General features: G+C 42.2%; 2 protein-coding genes across 11 annotated transcripts in view; one reads left to right on the top strand and one right to left on the bottom strand.

Moving 5' to 3' along the window:
* The first annotated feature begins 228 nt into the window (after window positions 1-228).
* PDIA6 (protein disulfide isomerase family A member 6) lies at window positions 229-22,472 on the top strand. Its single transcript, XM_081264374.1, has 13 exons — window positions 229-385; window positions 6,781-6,922; window positions 10,681-10,738; window positions 11,353-11,479; window positions 14,293-14,399; window positions 15,820-15,950; window positions 16,268-16,382; window positions 16,679-16,819; window positions 17,525-17,609; window positions 17,722-17,794; window positions 18,801-18,959; window positions 21,191-21,287; window positions 22,003-22,472. The coding sequence occupies exons 1-13, from the start codon at window positions 367-369 to the stop codon at window positions 22,069-22,071; spliced, it is 1,323 nt and encodes a 440-aa protein (XP_081120500.1). The 5' UTR covers window positions 229-366; the 3' UTR covers window positions 22,072-22,472.
* ATP6V1C2 (ATPase H+ transporting V1 subunit C2) overlaps window positions 17,627-24,864 on the bottom strand; it is a 54,448-nt gene continuing 47,210 nt past the window's right edge. For 4 of the 10 annotated variants that reach the window (XR_014018512.1, XM_081264369.1, XM_081264368.1 and 1 more), the window contains 2 exons: window positions 23,397-23,529; window positions 22,691-23,150 (listed from right to left, as the gene is read on the bottom strand). Coding sequence is in view for 5 of the 10 variants with exons in the window: in XM_081264369.1 (XP_081120495.1) it covers window positions 23,061-23,150; window positions 23,397-23,529 (223 nt within the window). In the remaining 5 variants the exon portion in view is untranslated. Of the gene's footprint in view, window positions 17,644-22,690; window positions 23,151-23,395; window positions 24,842-24,864 lie in introns of those variants that run through there. The other 6 variants (XR_014018511.1, XR_014018513.1, XR_014018514.1 and 3 more) reach the window with 6 other exon arrangements.

Genomic DNA, 24,864 nt, shown 5'->3' on the forward strand with positions numbered 1-24,864 from the left:
ACTGGGGCGGCCTCGGAGTCCGGCTGGCCCCGCCCCGCCCCGCCCTCTTAGGCCCCGCCCCGCCCCGCTCCGCTCCGCCCCCGCCGCTTGTCACCACCCCGTCGGCCCCGCCCCCTGTCGTCCGTCACCGCCCCCTTGGAAAAAAAAACCGAACCGGTGCCCTCTACCCGGCCGTTCCCCATTGGTCAAGCGAGTGAGCGAAGCCCGCCGGGGCCAATGAGCCGCGGCCACGCGCGGCGAGCTCTTCCGGCCCGCCCCCGCCGGCCGGCCTGCCGCGCCAGAGCTGCCGAGGGCGGGACGCGATCTCGGGGGCGCGGCGGCAGAGCTGAGGCGGTGGCGGCGTGGACGGACTGACCGGTGCTCGGCATGGCTCGCCTGGGGCTCGGTAGGCGCGGGCCGGGGACTCGACCTGCAGGGCCGCGCGTCCCCTCGGCGGGCTGCGGCCGGGAGCGCGCCTGGCGTGCGGAGACCCGCCCCGCCTCGCGCACGCGGCCTGGCTCCGGGGTGGCGGGCGCGGGGCCGGGAGGGCGGGCGCGGGGCCTCGGGGCCGGGGGCCGCGAAGGGGCCGCGAAGCAGCGCCGGGGCGTCGGGCCGGGCCTCACGGCGAGGCCGGGTCCCGCTGCGGCCTCCGCTCCGGCCCGCGCGTGCGGAGCCCCGTGTGTGCGGTGGTGCCACCTCCCGCGCGGCTCCCGGTTCTGAAGCGGAGGTCCGCGCGGCTGCCGTGCGCGGGGAGCGGAGCTGACGACGCAGGAGCGCTTTCAGGGGGTTGGACCTCTGAGCCGTGCGGCGGAGCCCAGGCTCCGGAATTATGTAAAGGTCCGTTTTAGCCTCGACCGGGCGCAAAGTCGAGGGTCCCGGTCGCCGCCCAGGCGCCCTGACGGTGCCTGCCCAGCTCGGGATCCAGCCCTCCCTAGGTGACCGCAGCGAGTCACTGGACTGCTCTGTGCCGGGCCTTTTCCCACCGTGTCCACCTTTTAGGGTTGGCAATAGTACCTCACGGGTGTTAATGAGTTAGAACAATCTAAAGAGTAAGATTTAAAAACTTGCCGTATTAACTGTCGAGAGAGTAGATGAGGGAAAAGATTTTAGGTTCCACGAGCGAATCCAGACTAGGAATTCTGATTCTGTTAATTCATTATTTTAGTAAACGCAGTCAGCCTTTGGAGGGCCCTTTGGATTCTGATAGTGGGCTGCTTTGGGACCGTATACTCTTGCCCGCAGACGGGGGGCAAAGCTGGTCCTGGTGTGAATTTGTACCGCCCTGAGTGCTGGGGAGGAGTGCGAGGCCTCGGGCTGCAGAGCCATCCGCCCAGATTCTCCACACTCACACTTTTCGATTTCCGATGCTGTTCATTATCACTGAGTTGATTGGCCATGTGAATTTTAGAAACAGCATCACTGAACTACTTTGTCATCTTAAATGAGCTCAGTATTTTTGTTTTGATGGAGGACTAGAGGGGAGCAGTTATTGGCTACTTTTATGCTGTGAGTTTTTACATGTTCACCGTAATATGTTTGACTTCTTTGTAACCCCATCAGGTTAAGTAGTACGTGTCCTTTTAAGTAGCTTAGGCCTCGACCTTTTACCATTGGATAGCCATGTATAGAGGGGAAACTCTTAAAATTTAAAGGCAAACAAAACTCCATCACCATTACCAAGGAAAAGAATAATCCAAGACCATATTACGCTGAGTGTCAGTAGTTTAATTGTCTTTGTGTTGAAAAAAATCCCACATGCCTTTGGTGACTCCAGCCTGCAGAGGAGAGTAGGTTGTTTATGGCTGTATGAGAAGTGGAAGAAGGTAATTCTCCTGCTGGGGTCTACCTAGTGATGCTCCAGGGGGAAACACCACTACATTCTCAGGTCCTTTGGTCCAGAGAAATTTGGGTTGCTTACCTCTGTTCTATCTCATTCTAATTATTTGACTTCAGCAAGTTATACTTTCTATGTCTCCGTTTACCAATCTACAAAATGGAAAGTATGGTACACACCACATAGAGTTCTTCACTGAATTAATATAGGTAAAATGTTGACAGCATTGCTGGTGTACAGCAACATAAATGTTATTGTTATTTTTGTCTCATAAAAAAAGTAAAGAACCTAGTTCCTGGATGGTACTTGGTCAGCTCTCAAAATGTTAGCCATACTTACTGACCTCCCTTGCAAAAATTCCTCTTAAGGAAACAGTAATATTTTGAGGGGTGGGGAGTTTAACAGTTTTTATCGTTGAGCTACTAATAGTGAAAACTTACAGTAGTAGATAGGCAGCATGGTTATACCACTGTAGTTGCATGTGTAGTCCATAATTATAGAGTAGAATTCCATGGGGAATTAGCCAGGGCCAGTCTTCATTTTACCCTTATTTAGAGTTAGAACTCTCTCTGCTTGATTTACTTGCTTTGTAAATACATCAAATTCTACTAAAACTTTTTTGTAAACAAAGGAAATTATTTGGAACTAGGTATTGAACTCAGTGGTGGTTCATCACTGAGCTACATCCCACCCCTTTTTATTTTTTATTTTGAGACAGGATCTCCCTAAGTTACTGAGGCTGTTCTGGAACTTGGGATTCTCCTGCCTCAGCCTCCAATCACTGGGATTACATGTGTTCACCACTGTACCTGGCACAAAGATTGCTAAGTAGCACTGTCATAGAAATATAACGTAAACTTTGTATGTAATCCATTTTTAAGTTTTCTTGTAGCCACTTTTTTTTTTGAAAGAGGAAACGAAACAGGTAAATTAGTTTTCATGCAGGCATGTGCCACATGAAGATGCTTCAGTTAGTGGTGGAGCACATCAAGGGTGGTGATCCCATGGGGTTACACCACCTAATGAAGTCCTAGCTATTGTAGCTTGTATAAATTTGTTCTGTGATATTTGCACAATGATGACACATTTTAGTATGGTGGCACATTCCAGCTACTCTGGAGACCCAGGCAGTGGGGGTCGTAAGTTTGAGGCCAGTCTGGGCAATATAGCAACTTATTTCCTATGTAATTGTTTCAAAATAAAATTTAGAAAAGGGCTAGGGATGTAGCTCAGTAGTAGAGCACTTGCCTAGGATGTACAAGTCCCTGGGTTCGGTCCCCAGCACCAGAACAATAAATAAATAAATGATGTGTTTCTCAGAAAGCATCCAATCATTAAGCAACACATACTTTTATTTACCCAGTATTTTTCCCCCGCCAAGTCTTTGAAATGTAGTGTGCTATTTTTGCGCTTAGAACACATCTCCGTTTGGGGTAGCCATGTGTGGCTAATGGTACCATTTTGGATAGCACAGTCTTTGAGGGAATCTCACTGGTTGATTTGATCTCCAAACACCCTCAACCTTGCCCACCTCTTAAAATAGGTGAGAACGTCATCCTGTGGAAGTCTCCTCCATCACTGACAGGGTTCCCTGTCTCCACCTGGACGTTCAGGTGTTCCCTCTTAAGCCTCCCTACTTCACATTTTTTTCCTTTCATGCTCAAATCACTTCCATCTTTAAAAAGAAACCCTCCTTTTACCCCATACTTGCTGGCTCTCCCCTGCTCATTGTAATGAAATGTTTCAAGATCATCTATATTTTTCTTTCCATCTCATTCCCTCCTACTCTTTCCAGTCCTCTGCAGACTGGCTGCTGATTTTCACTACTCCCTCACACCTGCAGGTGCCCCTGACTTGGTTGTCATTAAACCCAGTTGGCCCTTTCGGTCTTCCTGTGTTATCTCCCGGTAGGATTCATTACTGTTGCCCACTTTGTATTTCTCTTGGTTTAGGGGCTATGGCTTTTGATGAGTAAAGTCTGCAGTTTATTTCGTAAGTTCTTACAGCATTAACTGTATCATTCAAATACAATATTCTTGAACAATATAATTGTTATTCATGCCCAGGCCTACTAAACTATTTTATCTTGAGCATAAAAAGACAGCATGGTTTAATGGGAAAACTTGGAAATTGGAGTCCGAGAGCTGTTTTGCCACTTACTATGTTGCATGACCCCAGGTGGGCATTCTCTTCCTCTCTGTTTATTTGCAAAATGAGCATAATTCCTGCTTTCCTAGTAGTAATGCTGTGAAAAAATCAAGTGTTTTAATATATGTGAAGTGATGTGGAAGTTGAAAGTACTGTATGGAGGATTTAGCCACATGAAAATCAACACTAGTATATACTCCTTCCAGAAGACATTAACCATTGGGATTCTAAAGAGTTCTATTTGAAATCTTCCAATTTCTGTTATGAAGTAAGCATATGAAAACATGACTGAGATGCCATAACCACACTACTTCAAACTACAGGCCAGTATCACTTAATATGCTGAGTCAACAGGGTAAAAGAAAGAAATGATGATCTTCACACATGCTGAAAAGATGGGAATAGACGTTTTTGTTAAATTTTTCTATTTGTTTTAATTAGTTATACATGACAGTAGAATGCACTTATGCACTTTGATATATCGTACATTTTTCTGAGTGCACATGTTGCAGATTCATATTGGTCATGCAGTCACATATAGACATATAGTAATAATGTCTGTTTCATTCTACTATCTTTCCTATCCCCACATCCCCTCCCCTTCCCTCCCATCATTTCCCTCTACCTAATCTAATGCTACTCTTCTGTAGTCCCATCCCCCACCCCCCATGCCTTATTGTGAATTAGCATCCACATATTAGAGAAAACATTTGGCCTTTGGTTTTGTGGAATTGGCCTATTTTGGTTAGCATGATATTCTCTAACTCCAACCATTTACTGGCAAATGCCATAATTTTACTCTTCTTTAAAGCCTAGTAATATTCCATTGAGTATTTCTTTATCCATTCATATTGAGGGACACCTAGGTTGGTTTCATAGTCTAGCTGTTGTGAATTGAGCTGCTATAAACATTGATATGACTGTGTCACTATAGTATGCTGATTTTAAGTCCTATGGGTATAAGTCAAGAAGTGGGATAGCTAAGTCTAATGGTGATTCCATTCCCAATTTCTGAGGAATCTCCATACTGCTTTTCATAGTGATTGCACCAATTTGCAGTCCTACCAGCAATGTATGAGTGTGCTTTTTTCACCATATCCTCACCAACATTTATTGTTGTATTGGTACAGAATAGAAGACACAGAGACAAACCCACATAAATATGGTTATCATACTAGACAAAGGTGCCAAAAACATTCACTGGGGAAAAGATAGCCTCTTCAACAAATGGTGCTGGCCAATCTGGAAATCCATATGTAGCAAAATGAAATTAATCCTCTATCTCTCACCCTGCACAAAAATCAACTCAAAGTGGATCAAAGATTCAGGCACTAGAACAGAGACCCTGCACCTAAAAAAAGAAAAAATAGGCCCAAATGTGCACCACATCAGCCTAACAAGACTCCTAAATGCAAGAAGTAAAATCAAGAGTTAATAAATGGGACAGATTCAAATTAAAAAGCTTTTTCTCAGCAAAGGAAACAATAAACTGAGGAGACATCCTACAGATTGGGGAAAATTTTCACCACTTTCACCTCTGATAAAGCATTAATCTCTAGGATATATAAAGAACTTAACACCAAAAAAAAAAAAAATCAATAAATGGGCTAAGGAACTGAACAGACACTTCACAGAAGAAGAAGAACAATCAACAAATATATGAAAAAGTGTTCAACATCTCTAGCAATTAGAGAAATCCAAATCAAAACTAAGATTTCATCTTACTCCTGCCAGAATGGAATAAATATTTTTTTAACCTCACAAGTGTATCTATTTCAGCCCCAAAGTCAGCATCATATAAATGTGAAACATTTCTGTTATGATCAAGAACAAGCCAAGGATATTCTGTATTTAAAATTGTCCTGGAGATAATTAGAAAATTAAAAAAAAAAAAATATATATATATATATATATATATATTTTAAATGGTGGTGAAACTTTAGTATTGCCAGTTCAAAAACTAAAGTTCTTAATATATTAGTAAGTCAGTTCAGAATGTTTTCCTGTATAATTGTTAAAAATTGCATTTCAGCTCCCAGAGTAGCCAACAAAAATATACTTGATCCACACTGTTGCTAAACTATGCTATTAATAATAAGAAACCAATATTCTCCCTTTTACATCTTTCACATGAAAATGCTAAGCTCATTCAAGAGTGCCTAAAAATGTGCTAAACATTTTTCTGAAAAAGTAGAGACAAAAATATTTGCAGTAGGTGCAGTGACGCATGCGTATAATCCCACTGGCTTGGGAGGCTAAGGCAAGAGGGTCACAAGTTCAAAGCCAGCCTTAGCAACTTAGTGAGCCCTTGTCTCAAAAAATAAATAGGACCAGAGATGTGGCTCACTGGCTAAGCACTCCACAGTCATCAGTGGGAGAGATGATTCTTTTTTACTTCAAAAAATTTAAAAAGTAGGGTGCTAATACTGCAGGTGAATAACATGAGGGATAAATGCTGTGTGGATTATGCAAGGTCATGCAGCTAGAAGTGATTTCCTAATGTAGGTCCATGCCCATAGAGTGGTAACAATAGTCATAGGATGGTTGTAAAGGAATGAAAGTTAATTTGTGGAGTGCACTAAAAATGGTGCTTAAAGTTTTTTCCATTGAAGTTCAAGAAATGTGAATGGAGACTCTCCTTTCACTTCTTTCTCAGCGCAACCCATGGGAGTGAAGTCCAGAGACTGCAGTGACAGTAGGGAGGGCAGAGGGCAGTGTTGAGCCCAGGCCATATTCTGTGAGAAGGGCCTGGGTGGGTTGGAGAGGTCTCTGGTGGCTGTGAACCATGCCCCATTGGTGTGCTTTTGTCTTTATTCTAGGTCTGGTGAGCTGTACCTTCTTTCTAGCAGTGAATGGTCTGTATTCCTCCAGCGACGATGTCATTGAATTAACTCCATCTAATTTCAACAGAGAAGTTATTCAGAGTAACAGTTTGTGGCTTGTAGAATTCTATGCTCCATGGTAAGTGCAACAAAATGGTGTTATTCACGGTGCTTTACACGTTGGGAAAAATTCTGTACAAGTGCCTGGTTTTATTCTGACGTGTAGTTTATATAAATTATTGCTTGCTTAAAAGAAGAAGAGAGGGAAAAGGGAGACTGCAATGATGAGTCTGTTAAAGGCCCTAGAGAGTGAGTCAGTTAAAAAATGGGTGGGGAGGTTGAGTAGATAATCGTTATAAGAAATAAGAAAGGAAAAATTCTTAATTTAAAGAAAATCTGTCCTTATAAGGAAGCTAGTAAGATAAGGGTGGAAGGGAAACTAATTTTATGAAGAAAGAATCTTGAGCAAAGGGAAAAATAAGTGATGGATTCCTTTTTGTCTCTTGAAGAAGATTGTTTTCTGAATATGTAATTAGAAAATCTGGTTTAATTTAAAAATGCTTTTTTTTTTTTTTTTTTAGAGAGAGAGAGAATGAGAATTTCAATACCCATCTTTTAATTTTCGGCAGACACAACATCTTTGTTTGTATGTGGTGCTGAGGATCGAACCCGGGCCGCACGCACGCCAGCTCAGCGCACCACCACCCGAGCCACATCCCCAGCCCTAAAAATTCTTTCTTGAGCTGGGGATGTGGCTCAAGCGGTAGCGCGCTCGCCTGGCGTGTGTGCAGCCCGGGTTCGATCCTCAGCACCACAAACAAACAAAGATGTTGTGTCTGCCAAAAACTAAAAAATAAATATTAAAATTCTCTCTCTCTTCTCTCTCTCTCTCTTTAAAAAAAAAAATTCTTTCTTGCCTTATATTCATTACTGGAAAAGCCCTGTGATGATATAATTATTGTTGAACAAATGGTACATAATTGTATGTGGTCAGAATACAATATTGCACCAATGGTATTGTTTATGTGTTTAATGCCAAAAAAAAAAAAAAAAAGAATAGAGTCAGATCAATGAAAACTGCAAAATGTGCATGAGACAATTGCTGCTGTAAAGCAGCAGGCCACACGAGGGGGAGACGCAAGCCCTGCCACTGCATGTCTGTGAAGATGAACTGTACAGTGAGCTGACGCCCAGAGGGACCTTCACAAATGTGAACAGTGCCTTGAAGCTTGAGGAAGGCATAGCAAAGGAAATTATTACTATCAAGTTCTCATAACTTGATGAAAAGTTTTTTTCTGTATTACTTTAATTTTTTCCTTTGGTAGACCATGAAACTGAGTTTGGGAAGCTCAACACTGATTCTCATGAAGTACTTTACTGATGGTTCAGTGTAGCAAATTGAGATAAAATTTTGCTGCCATATTGTGAATTATATTTGTCTTAATGCCTTATTTTATTTATTTAGGTACCAGGGATTAAACTCAGGAGCACTTAACCACTGAGCTACATCCCCAGCTCTTTTTTTTTTTTTTTTTTTTTTGTATTTTATTTAGAGACAGGGTCTCACTGAGTTGCTTGGGGCCTTGCTAAGTTGTTGAAGCTGGCTTTGAACTCACAGTCCTCCTGCCTTAGCCTCCAAGCTGCTGGGATTACAGTCTTGTGCCATCATGCCTGGCCTGCCTTTGCTATATTTTAAAGGCTTCTTTGTTTTTTGTTTGTTAAATCTAAATGCTAATTTCAATATGGTTATCTTGTATAAATAGTAATTGTATAAACTGCTATGTTGTTTAAAACTTCTATGTAATTTTTGCAAGTTCAACTTTTTAATCATTTGTGTCATGGGTAGTTTATTTTGTTTCTGATAACTGCAATACAAGAGAACATTATTATAAAACTATACCAGACAGCCTAATTGAGAAGGTAGGATTTGGGGTTGCATGTGTAGCCCAGTGGTAGAGTGCTTGCCTAGCACCACAAAAAATAATAAAGTTGCACTTGAGAAGGCAGAATCTGGATCTGGTGGATTATTATTGATATTACACTGATGAAGTTTTACTGCGTATTCTAAATACGAAAAATGTCTAATTAGAGCAGTTTGGTGCTTGGACTTCTTTGGCAGACTGGTGAAGGATTCCAAAGGATTCCTTCATAAAATAAAGGCTTTACATGTGTATCCTGTGGGATTGCAAAGGAAAACTAAAATGTTGAAACATGGTTCTCAGAATATTGAAATAAATCTTGACATGGTAATGTAGTACAGATAGAGAATCCCTTATCCAAAATGCTTGAAACCAGAAGTATTTGAAATCTTGGAGTTTTTCAGATTTTAGAATATTTGTTTAGATTTTACTAGTTGAGCTTCCCTAATCCATAAATCCAAAATTTTGGAGTTTGTGTCAGTGCTCAAAAGTTTTAGGTTTTGGGATTTTGCAAGTTCAACTTTTTAATCATTTGTGTCATGGGTAGTTTATTTTGTTTCTGATAACTGCAATACAAGAGAACATTATTATAAAACTATACCAGACAGCCTAATTGAGAAGGCAGGATTTGGGGTTGGGGATTAGAGACGCTCAACCTGTACTTCTTTACTAGGACAGTAAATCTGAGCTGTGGTTTTTATTAGTGACAGAGTCATAGTACTCATTGGCTTTGGAATGATATTTACATTCACAATTGAAGGAAATACTCAGTTTCACTTACAGGTTAGTAAAAAATAGATATTTATTTATATAGTGCATTGATTTGTCTGCATATTGCCTGACATTTAAATTGAAGAGGTATATGCTCTGATAGTCTCTGGTTTGAGTCCTCTTTTCTTATATAATCTGAAGTCTAAGCCCTGTGAAAATTTGACTTCTGTATTCTGAATATCTCATCTGAGCAACAAAACATCATATATAAATGTGTAAAAGCAGCATTTTAAATATATTTCAAATATTAGGGCTGAGATTAGGCCCCTGTAAAGTGATACTGTGTAGTGATTAAGAATGTGATATCTAACTGGATATAATGATATCTGCCTATAATTCCAACTATTTGGGACCTGAGACAGAATGATCACAAGTTCAAGGCCAGCCTCAGCAACTTAGTGAGGTCTTGTTGCAAAATGAAAAGTAAAAAAGACTGGGAATGCTGCTTAGTGATAGATCGTGCCTCTGGGTTCCACCCTGAGTACCACAAAAATAAATAAATGAGGAGGATTGCATCAGGGAGTGTCAAGCTTTAAGAGGTGTAAGATGAGTGGCTTTATTTAAATTCCTGATTTATTGGATCTCTTTTATTAGGATGATATGAAAAATGATTTTTGTAAGTATCATAAGTAATGAAATGTTCTTTAGTGAATTATAAGACATTTCATTACTTGTGACCATCATTGATTCTGTTTTTTTTTTTTTTTTTTTAGAGAGAGGGGAGGGAGGGAGAGAGAGAGAGAATTTTTAATATTTATTTTTTAGTTCTCAGTGGACACAACATCTTTGTTGGTATGTGGTGCTGAGGATTGAACCCAGGTCGCACGCACGCCAGGCGAGCGTACTACCGCTTGAGCCACATCCCCAGCCCCATTTTTTTTTTTTTTTTTTTTAAGAGAGAGTGAGAGAGGGGAGGGAGGGAAGGGAAGAGAGAGAGAGAATTTTTAATATTTTTTTTAGTTCTCAGCGGACACAACATCTTTGTTGGTATGTGGTGCTGAGGATTGAACCCCGGCCGCACGCATGCCAGGCGAGCGCGCTACCTCTTGAGCCACATCCCCAGCCCTGATTCTGTTTTATTAGTGCTAGTCCTCCTCTCAAGCTCCCACCCTTAGTGCATCTTACTCAATAAGACCATTGATAGATATTTTATGAATTATAGATCAAAGACTTTAACTGTCACCCTATTTGTGTTTTCACCCTAAAGGTGTGGTCATTGCCAAAGATTGACACCAGAATGGAAGAAAGCAGCAACTGCATTAAAAGTAAGTTTCGAGCCAGGCGGTGGCACATGTCTGTAATCCCAGCAGCAACTCAGAAGGCTGAGAGGAGGATCACAAGTTCAAAGCCCATCTCCCTAACTTAGCAAGGACCTAAGCAACTTAGCAAGACCCTGTCTTAAAATAAAAAAGGACTTGGGATGTAGCTCAGTGGTTAGGAACCCCTGGGTTCAATTGCTAGTACCAAAAAAATTTCTGAGATGCCCACGCTCACCCGTGTGTGTCTAGGTGTACAGATAAGTTTAATGCACAATAGGAAGCTGATTTTCACATAAGAGTTTAAAACACTGGTTCTGCTGCCAGAATCACGTGTGGGGGGTGTAGAAATACACATTTTAGTTTTTATATCTGTTCATTCTGCTTCCCAGGTAATGCATATCATTAATGCTGGGCAGACTAATCCTGGGGGCTGCAGAGTTACCTCCCTGAGCTGGGCTTGGATTCGTCCTTCCTGCCATTTAGGTCTCTCTTCTGGTGTTCAGTGCTACAACACTCAGTGACTGTATTTGTCAGCCTCACCCAGCCCTTTACCTGTGTGTGTGAGTCAGATGATGCTCTAGTTGAAAGAAAAACAGATTAGTTCTTTTCTGTTTCCACAGGATGTTGTAAAAGTTGGTGCAGTTGATGCAGATAAACATCAGTCCCTAGGAGGACAGTATGGCGTTCAAGGATTTCCTACCATCAAGATTTTTGGATCCAACAAAAACAGACCAGAAGATTATCAGGGTAAATTCCTTTTCTCACTACTCCATTCCCCTGTAAGTGAGAACCTGGGATTCTATAACTTGTCAGCCCTGCTACCACAAGTTTCTCAACCTCTTTGTTCCCAAGTTTTCTTATCTATAAATGGTGTAGAGAGATTCCTACCCACTCTGAGGGGGTTCTGAACATTTAAAATGCATGCAGGTAAGTTTTTAAATTATGTGTTTTATTCAGTTGGTTGTTGTTTTTTTGTTTGTTTGTTTGTTTCTATTATGACAAAAAGATCTAAAAAGAACAAATTTTAGAGGAGGAAGAGTTTATTTAGGGGCTCATGGTTTCAGAGATCTCAACCCATAGATGATAGGCTCCATTCCTCAGGGCTTGAGATGAGGCAGAACATTATGGGGGAAGAGGGTGGTGGAGGGAAGCTGCTTACATGATATCAAGAAGCAGAGAAGCTCCACTCATCTGATACAAAGTATATACCCCAAAGGCACCTCCCCAGTGACATACTGACTCCAGCCACACCCTATCTGCTTTCAGGCACCACTCAGTTAATCCCACCAGGAGATTAATTCACCAAAATTGGGTTCAGGTTCTCATAACCCAATCATTTCTCCCTAAACCTTCTTGCATTGTCTCACACATGAGCTTTGGAGGACACCTGATGTGGTAGAGTGGTCACAGCATGTATACGGCCCTGTGATACATCTCCAGCACCATTGAAAGAAAGAAAGAAGATCACAGATTATTATATTTAAGATCATCAGAATTATTAGGTTGGGCCCAGGTTCGTGGTTTTAATGAAAGTATTGGACATAATGTATTTAAAGCTTAAATTGTGGCTGATTTGATTTAAAAATCTTTTCAAAGATTTTCTCACATGGGACATAAAGTGGCTAAGCTTGTCTGCCACTATAGTTTTACTTTGTGTGAGCAGAATGTGCCTGTGGAGCTGAGTAGGAGAGCCAGCATCACAATAAAACACAAGAGTCATTGTGATCCCTGCTGTCCACCTAGCAGAACAGGGAGGCCAGGCATGCAGAATCTGAGAGTACTAGCTCAGAAGGCTTAGCCCTGCCTTGCATGACTGCTGGCCTTGCCACACTTGGGCCTGAAGCTAAATAGGACTTACTCCCTTTGAGCTTGCTCCTTATCTGTAAAATGAAAACCCTATTTTAAGCTGTGAGAAGTTTGACTGAAGTAGTACATACAAAGCATAGGAGACAAATAGCTGGTGGATATCAGTGTAGTTGGTGTATCTCCAATCTGAAGGTTAGAATCCTTGGAGATAAGGTCTTAGACACAGGATTTCTTTTAGACTCTTCAGCTCCAAATCTCAATAAAATGATCAGTTTCATATTTCTGAGTAAGCATATGTTTTGGAATAATAATTTGTTAAGTTTGGCTATTTTGAATAAAATAAAGTGTTTAGAGCGTTCTACTTGCTGCTATTTTTGTAAATAATATTTTTCATTACACACTGCTGTTCTTTATATATTATCCATAGCTGCTTTTACAGCAGGACCGAGGGGTTGCAGTGAAGATACTTATGTCTGGCCCCTTGGAGAATCTGCAGCTGCTCACCTATTGTGGAGAACACCTCCCTTTCTTTAGTCCAGTTCTGGGATTTGGCATATTCCAGATGAAGGATTGGGGAAGGGACCCTGGTTCAGGTGGTGAAGCTGTCTGAAGTTGGTGAGGGGTGGAAGGCTGTGGTTGTGGTGAGTCTAGCCCTTCTTTATGAAGGTATGAAGGGACCGACTAGGTAGCTGCAACCCAGCGAGCACTATACTACCTAAGCCTCTGGAGTGTCACTGTAGGTCGTCCCTTTTCCTCCCTCTATTTGCAAGGGGTACATTCCAAGACACCCAGTGGATGCCTGCAGCACATTCGTGCCTTGATTTATAAACTAGGCACAGTGAGCATTTAACAATAATAACCAATAATAGAATAAAGCAGTTACAATATACAGTAGTAAAACTTATGTAAATGAGGTCTCCCCACTTGAAAGAGGCAAGACAACTATTTTCCTACTATTTGACCACAGTTAACTGAAGCCATTGAAAGTAAAGATGTGGATAAGGGGCTACTGTACTTTATTTTCTTTCTGATGTGAGTTCTGAGGTGTTCTCACATGTTTTTATCTCTTCCTGGGCAGTTTGATTAGAATGCTAAAGAAAAGGAAAAAAAGAAACTTTATGAAGAGATTATATTAGAGCTTCAGGCCTTTGAGCTCTGAAGATGGTCTCAAGGCGTTTGTAATCTCTACCCTTCTGGGCCAGTTAATAGCCCTTCACTCCTGAGCACATAGTTCTGGGCAAACTTCTAAGAGCTATTGTTATTTTGTCTCATTGAGTTTTAACAGTGGTCTTTAGTTCTTATAGTAAGTGCAACACAACAGCTGGCTTTTAAGCAGATGGGGAAAAAAGAGGACTCTAGTTACTTGGTTTCAAAGACACCTTATGTCTTACCTTTTCCACACTTTTCTAGAATAGTTTTTTCTCTATTTGGCAATTTTCCTGCTTTCCTAACTAGATTATATTTCTTATTTATCTGTGTACACATTAGTTTTCAGTAGACATTTGTAGATAGCAGTTACAAGTGATCAAACGGACTTCTTGTATACATTAATAGCCTAAAGCGAAGGATGAAAAATTGGCTTTCTAGGTCTGAAGTGTAGTCGGTGCTGAGAGTGTTCTGGGAGAAAGGTTTAGCATGAATACTTGTGTAGTTTGAGCCTTTTGCCATCAGGTGGAGGTCTTGAGACAGTGATTGAGAGACACTTCCAGGAGGCTGGGCTGAGGATTGCCTGACTCTCCTTTGCTGTCCTGCAGGTGGCAGAACTGGTGAAGCCATTGTGGATGCTGCCCTCAGTGCTCTGCGCCAGCTTGTGAAGGATCGCCTCGGGGGAAAGAGTGGTGGATATAGTTCTGGAAAACAAGTAAGACTGCATAATGTCAGTTTTTAATATGTGTCATGATTCTGTAGCCTCAGTGTGGACTTCTTGTAGTGTGAACTGTCCATTAAAAAATAATAGGGAGCTAGGCACAGTGGCAATCTCCTGTAATCCCAGTGGCTCAGAAGGCTATGCTTAGGCAGGTGAATTGAAAGCCAGCCTCAGTAAAAGTAAGCAATTCAGTGAGACCCTGTCTCTAAATAAAATACAAAATAGGGCTAGGGGTCTAGCTCAGTGGTCGAGTGCCCCTGAGTTCAATCCCTGGTATTCCCCAAAAAATATATAATAGGTGATTGGGTCAGCTGATCTTGGAGGGAGCCATCCCCCAGACTGCTCATTTGGACTCCTTAAAATCACCAGTCTTGCCATAAATTCTGTCACTAAGAATGAGGTCCCATGATGGTATCATAGGCCCGGGGATGAAATGGGAGAATTTGGACTGCAGAGGAAGAATAAGCTCCAAGCCAAGGGAGCCGACTCTGGGATCTCCTGGCTGTCACCATTCAGAGGGGAAAGGGATACCAGCTCCTCTCCAGATTGCCTGTGGGCAAACACAATGAAATCTGTGTGAGTTCTTGACCAGTAATCTGTGGCATTCCACCTGAAATCCATGGAAAAGTCTACATGAAAGAATTGGAAAGAAGAGGAAGAACTAAGACATTCTTGTTTTAGAGATTATTGTTTTAGATGCCCTTGTATGAAATATGAAGCTTTCCATTTAGAAGACCAATAAAACTAGCTTCTTTATACAGATTGAGAACTACTCAAAGATTCTAAGATCTTGCCTTTTATTTCAGACTTAGACGTTTAAGGAGCACAGTAGCCTGGCAACAGAAAATAACAGTGTTGCTGGCTGCTGCTTAAGTTAAGTGCCAAACAAAATTCTTGGAAGGGAAAAAAGAAAGAAACAAGAGGTCTGGCAGTGTGGCTTAGTGGTATAGTACCTGCCTCATCTGTATGAAGTCATGGGTTCCTTTCCTAGGACCACCAAGAAAAAAGAAAGGAAAATGTTCTTTTTAGCTTTCTTAAATGATAGTGACTTTACATATGAAATGTAGTGAATTTTAGTCATGTAGATTGTCCTAGGCCAAAGCGGCAACTGTGCTTAAGTCTGAGCAAGAACAGTGTTCTTGTGGTTATGTGTACCATCTTGAGGTTTGTCTTTATAAAAATACAGCAGGTGAAAGCGTTTGAGTACAGATTACACGTTACACTGAATGTATTCATAATTATTTGAAAATGAAGACTTTACCAAGCAAAACTAATAATAAGGAATACCCCCAATTTGAATAACAACTCTAAAACTGTTACAATGTAAAGCTGTCATCATGTATATTTATATATTTAGAATAGGAATAATGTTCTTTTGGGCCAGGTTATAATTAGACAATGTCATAAATTACAGGGCAGAAGTGATAGTTCGAGTAAGAAGGATGTGATCGAGCTGACAGACGACAGCTTTGATAAGAATGTCCTTGACAGTGAAGATGTGTGGATGGTTGAGTTTTATGCCCCTTGGTGTGGACACTGCAAGAAGTAAGTACTTCCCTGGAGCTGTCTGTCCGGCACCATGCTTTCAGTGCATTCTCCCCCTGCTCACTTTGAAGGAGGCGAACTAGAGAGCAGATAATCTCTGAGCTCTCCAGGAAAACTTGGACTCTAGATGAGTGTTTAGCATTGACATCAGTGTCCAGGGCGGGCAGTGAAGGGCTGGGAAGCAGTTGTGAAGGCTAGCATCATTTCTTTTGTGAAGCTCCACAAGATGTTACAGGGATTGGACAGAAAGGCACTGATCAGTCAAAGTACCTGTGCTATGAGTTAAAAGCACTTCTAAGATGCAAATTTTTCTACAGCCTAGAGCCTGAGTGGGCTGCTGCAGCCACAGAAGTAAAGGAGCAAACCAAAGGAAAAGTGAAGCTGGCGGCTGTGGACGCCACTGTGAATCAGGTGCTAGCCAGCCGATACGGCGTAAGTGCATAAGGCTCGTTGATTTATTACTTCAGGCCTCCCCTGGAAGTTAGTCTGTCTGTTTTAGAGCATGTAGACTGTCTTAATCAAATATCAAAGCTTGAATAAGGTTTGGCCGAACCTTGCAGTCAGATTATTAAAACACCATAATTGACAGCACTCTTGAGCCTTCTATCTGACATTGATGCAGACTGGAGAATATTATTGTTACGGTAAATGATATCTTAGAAACCATTAAGATTGCTTGGGTTTATTTGTTTGTTTTTTAATTAAATTTAATTTGATTTTAAAAATAGATTAGAGGATTTCCTACAATCAAGATATTTCAGAAAGACGAGTCTCCCGTGGATTATGATGGAGGGCGGACAAGGTCTGACATAGTGTCCCGGGCCCTTGATTTGTTTTCTGATAACGCCCCACCTCCTGAGCTGCTTGAGGTAAACTACTTGATCCATTGGTAGTAAGGAAAGATTTTCCAGTCTGATAATAAGGAATATTAAAGCAGAAATGACATGGGCTTTTTTGTGTTTGTCTTAGGTCTGTTCAATTTAAGCTTTTTTACTTCCTTTTAAAAATATTCTAAAGTAGTTTTGAACTTCCAAAAGGAAAAAAAATCTGGTAAATTTTGCTTCTTTTTGTAACTTTCATCATTAAAATAATTGCACTGTGAGCAAAAACATACATTAGTTTCTTAAAAATAGAGTTAATTCAGTTATTTTTACGCATAAAACAATAGCCAACATTTATGAAGTACCTAATCACAGAAGGGGCACTACGTAGTGCTTTTAGGTAGATTTTTCTCCTTTAAGTTTCACATGAATGCTGAGAAGTAGATACTGTTTGTATCTCTTTTACATATAGGGAAACTGAGGCACAGAGCCTCAAGCTTATGAAAATATAGTTCATGTGGGTATAATCTGTTTAAATGAGTGCGTATTCATTGTGATTTCAGAGACTGTATGCAGTAGGTGCTCCAGAAATCTTGTATATTGGGTTATTGGTGTTTCTATACAAGGAAGCATTATTTGGGAGGAGTCTCCTCGTCTCTAATGGAAGTGCCAATGCTAAGCCTTTGTTTTCATGCTTACCTGGTGTTGTGTTGTGCAGCCTTCTAACTGTCCCTTGTCTTCTGGGTCCTACAGATAATCAATGAGGACATTGCCAAGAGTACGTGTGAGGAGCACCAGCTCTGCGTTGTGGCTGTGCTGCCCCACATCCTCGACACAGGTGAGCCGAGAGAAGCTGCTTCCCATTGACTGTCCTGTGCCAGGGAGAACACTTTGTAAATGGCTCAGTCTTATTTTTTTACCTTTAACATTATTTTGTTCATTAAAATCAGGAGCTTCAGGGAGAAATTCTTACTTGGAAATTCTTCTCAAGTTGGCAGACAAATACAAGAAGAAAATGTGGGGGTGAGTTATGCAGCTTCCCAATGTGTGTTGGTAGATAGGGAGTGTGGGACTTCCTGAAAGTGGTGCCCTCTGTGTTTTCTAGGATGTGCTCCTCTCTTTCCTACTGTGTGTTTTATTTAAGATAGAAAAATAATTGGCATTTAGGAGGGGGGAAGTCAAGGAGCTCTTGACTCACAGCATATATTCTATTTTTATCATAGTTATCATGTTTTAATTCCAATGGTGACTGGAGTTCTAGGTTATTAACAAGCAAAAATTAGCAGTGTAGCTGAATTGTAGTACTGCCTTCAAAGACTAAATAAAGAAGAATACAGGAGTAGGGATGTACTCAGTGGGAGCCCTTGCCGGGGAAGGAATGAGAGAAGGAGGGAGTTTCCTTATCCACCTTTTGTGGGGTTTGTTTGGTTTTGGTTTGGCTTGGTTTGGTTTTTGATACTGGGGTTTGAACCCAGAGGTGCTTTACCACTGAGCTACGTCCCTAGGCCTTTTTATTTTATAAAACAGGGTCTTACTAAGTTGTCCATGCTGGCCTTGAACTTGCAATCCTGCTTCAGCCTCCCAAGTTGTTAGGATTACAGGCATGTACCATCATGCCCAACTTCCTTACCCACTTCTGAGTGGGGGGTAGATCTAAGCAGATTTACAACAAAGTATGTCTTTGTCTTCCCGTTTCTCTTCTTGCTCCTCATCCTTAATAGCTATTATTTCCCCTAGGTACCTAGTGCCCTCTGCTGTCCCTCTCACAATGACTTTGCCCCTCCTCCATTTGTTTAGCATACATGTCATACACACCAAATGCAGGAGTATGCACTATAACACAAATGATATTGGTGGGATTCAGGTAAAAATGGGAAATTCATACAGTTTTGTGGACATTATGGGGATCGGGACAAAAATAGTCTTAAAATACAGCCATCCACTCCGGGGACTTTATTAAGATCTACTAGCTAGACTTCTAACTGATTTAAAAGACATCTTTGCCCTAAAAGCCCATGTGCTTTTCTAGATGGCTGTGGACAGAAGCTGGAGCCCAGAGTGAACTTGAGAACGCACTGGGTATCGGAGGGTTTGGATACCCTGCCATGGCAGCCATCAATGCACGCAAGATGAAATTTGCACTTCTAAAAGGGTCTTTCAGTGAGCAAGGCATTAATGAGTTTCTCAGGTAATTTCTTATTTCCTTAGTTGTTTATTGTTTGATCTATTTGGTTCTATTGTGGTTTTTCATTTTAAACTAGGTATGTATAAACCAGCAATAAATGGAATTATTTTTTATTCAAACTTACAATTCTGTGTTCCTAAAGTAGAGCTTTTAAATTGGTTTCCTATGCTTTATTCTCTTTTCTTGGAAATACTCTACATATGTGCATAGTCACTCTCAGGCCTCCTTGTTGCCCTTCTGTGCACCTGGCCTTGGGCTCATTCCAGTTCTCATAAAGCTACAGGCAGCCCTGTCTCACCCATTCCCACCCTAGTGTGCTTTGTACTGCTGACCTCAGGTGATGTGGTTTCCATTTCTGGTTTTCATTCGTTTTGGAATGAGTTACTTGAAAATGGGTGTGCTTACTTAAGTCACTCCCTCTTTGTGCAGACAACATGCATTCTCAAGTCACAGCCATTTATAGAACTGACTGTCCTCTGCTATGCAACTTATGCTAAAACTGCCTTGATCGTGTTTAGGCAAATATGAAGCCTTGCCCAAAGAGATTTTGTTTACCAATTCTTGCTTCCTTCTTTGTTCATTTCTCAGCCACTATATGGAAAAAATGACATAAGTTTTATACACATGCACACACCCCACCTCCTTATTTATTTTAATGGGATACTAGTACTACTTCTTGTAGGACTCCTATATAGACTTTGTAACTATATAGTTACCAGAAAAAGTGCCAGGGACAGAGTACACATCTACATGTAGCTGTTATTTTTAAAATCTTAGAGTATTACATCCATCATGATTTGAATAATGGGAAGAAGGAGTTACATTAGAGGGTTTGTTGTAAATCTGCTCGTTTAGAAATTATTAAAAATAAAGCGGAAGGTAGGTGTATGTGAGAAGCAATAAACATGACATCAAAGTGGACATTTTAGGGCATCTTTTTAGTTTGCATTTGCCCTAAGCATTGTAACAAATGGAACTCAAGGTATTACGTTTTTCCTCTTTTTTTTTTCCTTAATTTTTTTTTGAGTTATTATAGAAAAATTCAATCATTGCAAAAGCAGAGAAACTAAACTAAAGGTCTTTTTTTCTACTTGTTTTCAACTTCAACAGCTAGCAACTAAAGCCTTATATTATCATCTGCTTCTACCAACAATATTTTAAAGCAAGTCCCCTCCTGTCAGCTGTAAAATATTTTATCATGTACTGCTAAATGACAGCTTTCAAAGACAGTCATAGTACTATTATCGTACCTTAAACAACTAAATGATTTGAACTGTCAATCATCTTAATTTTATGGTTTATTTCATTTCCAAATGAAACTATACATTCTTGCCAGTTAATGGGGTGTTTTCATACAAAGGTTAGGGACTGCTTAAGTTTGTGATTTGTCAGAGTTCTGTTTATTCAGTTGTAAAGTCGGGATTTTCAGAATTTGAATACAGCTAAATCTTATTGCTGTTACTTCATCCAGTTAATTTCACTGCTGTTGCCTTGAGTTTCTGTGGGTTGTTGGATGTTCTCTATGTATCTGCACTGACAGTAGTTTTTTTTTTTAATAACTTTTTTTTAAGAGAGAGAGAGAGAGAATTTTTAGTATTTATTTTTTAGTTTTCAGCAGACACAACATCTTTGTTTATATGTGGTGCTGAGGATCGAACCTGGGCTGCACGCATGCCAGGCGGGCGTGCTACTACTTGAGCCATATCCCCAGCCCGACTGACAGTATTTTGAGCTCTGGTTTTCCAATGGCCAGATTACAAGAAGCCTGTGGTATTTTTCAAGTGCAAATGCTCACGCCTCACTGCTAAACAGATATGTACACCAGCTCTCTGCCAGCCCTAGCCCTGGATTTGCTAAAACCACTCACCTCACTAGTGAGTTGACATGCTGTATACAGTTCACAGTCTTAGAAAACAACATTCACTGGTAGCCAGTGTTCTAACTCAACCTGGGTATGTTGTATGTACTTTTATTAAGGCTGCACAGCTTCTAGGTTTTTAAGAACTGTCTGATGCCTGGCTTTAGCAGATGCAAAGGCCTCAGGAGCATCCTTTCTGGCTCTGTGGTCCTTGACTGGAAAATAATACTGTTCACCAGCTGCCTTTCAGGAACATACCGTAGCAAGAAATGCCTCGCACACACAGGGGGCATGTCATTCCTCTGCTCATCCTTTTTTACAGTTGATTGTTCAGTAGTCCATCATAAATGCGTGTATTCTGGTCTTTTTCCCCAAGGGAGCTGTCTTTTGGGCGTGGCTCCACAGCACCAGTGGGAGGTGGTGCCTTTCCTGCTATCACTGTAAGAGAGCCCTGGGATGGCAGGGACGGTGAGGTAAGTGCTGGTCAAGGCCAAGCTGCACAGTTGAAAAAGTCCCATTTTCTTTCCTGAGGCTTGTGTGTTTCTGTGGCTGGAAATCAAGTCGTCCATCTGCCAGACCCTGGGCTGGGAGCTCCTAGTGTTCTGAGTCCTGCACCTCTCCAGAGGCTCTTTCCCTAACGATGTTCTTGCCTATCACATGAAAGAGTGCTGCACAGCCTTTTGGGCTGTCACCAGTGACCATTTATTAGGCTGTCTGATTATTCAATTAGCGCAAGTTTTTTTATGTTTCACTGATTGCCTTAAATTCCCATTGAGACACAAGCAGCAGCTTACCACATAGTAGGCAATTTGGATCTTTGTAAATCTGGGTAAGCTTGACAAATGTCCACCTTAAAGTCCAGTGGTAAGGACGCTTTCCTTATTGTTACCCCTAAGGTGAACACATGACCTGGAATTCATATATTTTGTCTCTGAGAAATGAAAAAACAATTCTTCAAATTCACATTTCTATACAATTCTGTCCCTAGTACCCTCCCCTGGCTTCCCAGTTCTCAGCGTTTACATCTGTATGATAATGGGCACAGAGGAAAAGGAAGAGCTGGCTAAGGGGACACGAGCCTGCCATCTGGGGACCTCTAGAACTTAGTTTGTTCCTTGTTACAAGAGTGGGAGGACCTGTCGGGGGGGTCTCCACCTGCAGCTCTGACCATGGCTTTCTGTCTCCCAGCTTCCTGTGGAGGATGACATTGACCTCAGCGATGTGGAGCTTGATGACTTGGAGAAAGACGAATTGTGAGAGCCACAGCCCAGGCTTCAGATCATTTTCTTTTCTTGAGAGTGAACAGATTTTTCCAGCAGTGAAGGAACGTTCTTTACAATCCGACTAATCTACCAGTGGCCTTTTTAACCAGGAAGTAACACTTGATTGGTCATTTGAAAGCACTGCGACAGTAAGCTTTTGCATCTCAAGAAAACTTTGAAAAATTCTATGAATTGTTGTAGCCAGTGAATTGGATTGTATTCCCACATAATATTTTGAAGAAAACTGGGCTGTAGAAACATTTCCCTCCCCTGATGGCTGCTTGAATGTTCTTGGAGGCTGTTTCTTTATATATAGGTTTTTTAAATGTGATTCCTCATTTGAATATCAATGGCTTTTTCCATTAAAGAATAAAATGATATTTTGGACAATGCCAATACATGTATGGAATTAGTGTCCACATCATACAGAATCTGATGTTCAGCAGTAAATTAATGTCATGAACTGATGACCCTGGCTCCTTCTCCCCATGAACCTTTTTTAAAACGGAAAACAAGACCTCTTTGACTCAAATGCTGCTTTGGGATGCCCACAATGCAGAGTGCACAAGGGAATTTGCTTGTCAGATGAGATCTGCTTCTCCTCTCCCAAATTTGTCTTTGGGCTGTCACCAGTGACCATTTATTAGGATACCTGGTTATACAGTTAGCTCAAGGTATTTTATGTTCCTACTGATCTCCTTTAGAACTTTCAAACATGAAAGCAGCAGGTTACCACATTATAGGTCATTCAGATTTACATAAACAACTCAGAAAAAAATCAAGTTTTGAATTATGTTAGAACATAAGAGACTTCAAAGGACTGAGCATTTTATTGTAACTTAAAAAAATAAATACACTGTAACTAACTTTTGTGAGCACTTTCTCTGAAAATCACAGTTCTGTAGGACTTCATCCTTTGCCTTAGAGAAAGCAGTGTCTGCACCGACAGCCTGCCTGTGAAGCCAGCTGTGCCCGCTGGCCTTCCTAGTCAAGAAGGCCGAGGTCAATGTGGAAGTAGACGTAGGGGAAGTAGTCTTGGTTACTGAGTTGCAGCCCAGGGATCTCCACAGACGCCTAGGAGAGAGGACACGGTAGTGTTCTTAGTACAGAAACAGCTTTTCCTTTGTATTTTTGAGGAAACTTTCCAGGCACTGACCACATGTTTGGGCCTGCACAGTGCTTCTCACACACACACACAGCCCTCCTTGGTGTGCCTCCATGTTTGTGAGGGTAGGTTTTCCCAACAGGTTGGCAAGTGCCTTATGTTTCAAGTATCCATCCTGTGGATATCCTGGCCGCAGCCTTGGGTTAGATACCTACATCCAGGATACTTGCTGCCGCCACTTCATCCAGGTGCCGGAAGACAGAGTTCAGCACCTCCCTCAAGCGTTTGGTGGCTGACTTCTTGTGAGGCTGCAGGAGCACTGCCTGGAAGTTCACTGGCAGCCCGTACCTGCCCAGACAGACAGGCATTCAGCTACTGAGCACAGACCCAGGAAGACGAGCTTGACAGAAATAAAGGAGTTCCAAGAATGAGCAGCTTTATTCAACCAGTGTAGCTTGAAGAAAAAAAGAAACCTCAGCTGGGCGAAATGACCAGGGTCAGAGGTGAGACTGATCACTAGACCTCTGCACAGAAAAAGCTGTAGAACATGCTTAGGACTAGAGGCGAGCAGACGCTCCCTGGCCACCGACAGGATCCCCTCACTCAGGGTTTGGCTTTCAGACAGGCCTGCTGTGGAAATGAGTCACAGGGCAGCACCTGTTGGCCCTAATGCACTCACTCAGACCCTCCCTCCAAGCTTTCCCTGGCCTCACTTCATGCAGAGGGTTCCTGGGATACAGAGCTCTCCTGTTAGAGCTGCAGAAAGGCCATGTGAACCAGCCAGTGAAGCAGCCACAGGTGCTCCTGCTTGGCTGACAGCACAAGCCCAACCTCTTCCTGCTGCCTTTACTTCCTAGAGGCAGGTGCCATAGCGGATGGCAGGGTGATTGGCATTTGGGTAGATCCCAGGTGAGAGGATAGGCCCAGTTAATTGCCCCCCATTCCTTTTGTTCCATCTGTGGTCAGCAGAGAGGCTGTTGTACCCTCTGGAGAGCCCTCTACCTTGGATGTGCTACTCAGCTCCTTCCTAACCAGCTCCCACGGCTGGCATCAAGCACTGCAAACCTTGACTCCACCTGGTGGCTCTCCCTCTCCTGTGCAGCCTCAGGTGGCAGAATCCCTAACCCACGCCAGGCTCCTGAGGCAACTGCTAGGCTCTTGCTCTGCCACTAAGATACAACCCTTCCATTTGCCACCCTGCTGTGTCATCCTTCAGCCTGGTCACCCACCAGTCAAGGCCACTTCAGCCTGGAGGTGGCTTCAGGTCCCCCATCCCCTTTCAAGACCCATCTAGTCTGCTTTCTGCCTCTTGGTGGCAGCATCCCTGTCCTACGCCTTCCCAGTCTCCCAGAACGTGGCCTCCAGCAGTAGCTGTCCAGCTCTCCTCCTCAGACAAGATGCTGCCCAGGCTGCTGCCCTGGCCTGCCTGGGAGAGGAGCCACCACTTCATGATGGCAGAGGTCACTGGTGGGAGCTGTCCTGTTGCTACAGGACTTATCCTTTCCCCTATTACCATCCCCTTCCCTTTACACAGTGACTTCATACCTATCAAACATGAAAGCTTCTCAACTCCAGAGCTCTCGTACTCCTCAGAGCCAAATCTGAGAGTACTGTCCTACGTCACTTCAACCACTGTCCTTCAGCTTCTCTCAATGACCTCCTAAAGGCCAAATCCAGAGGACA

This window comes from Spermophilus citellus, assembly GCF_964194105.1.
Source record: "Spermophilus citellus genome assembly, chromosome: 13".
In the NCBI taxonomy this organism is placed as follows: Eukaryota; Metazoa; Chordata; class Mammalia; order Rodentia; family Sciuridae; genus Spermophilus; species Spermophilus citellus.

Excerpts from the sequence above, each read along its gene's own strand:
- PDIA6 (XM_081264374.1), top strand. Across the intron at positions 6,923-10,680 it reads GTAGAATTCTATGCTCCATG|GTGTGGTCATTGCCAAAGAT; the intron begins GTAAGTGCAACA and ends TTCACCCTAAAG. Across the intron at positions 16,383-16,678 it reads TGCTAGCCAGCCGATACGGC|ATTAGAGGATTTCCTACAAT; the intron begins GTAAGTGCATAA and ends TTTTAAAAATAG.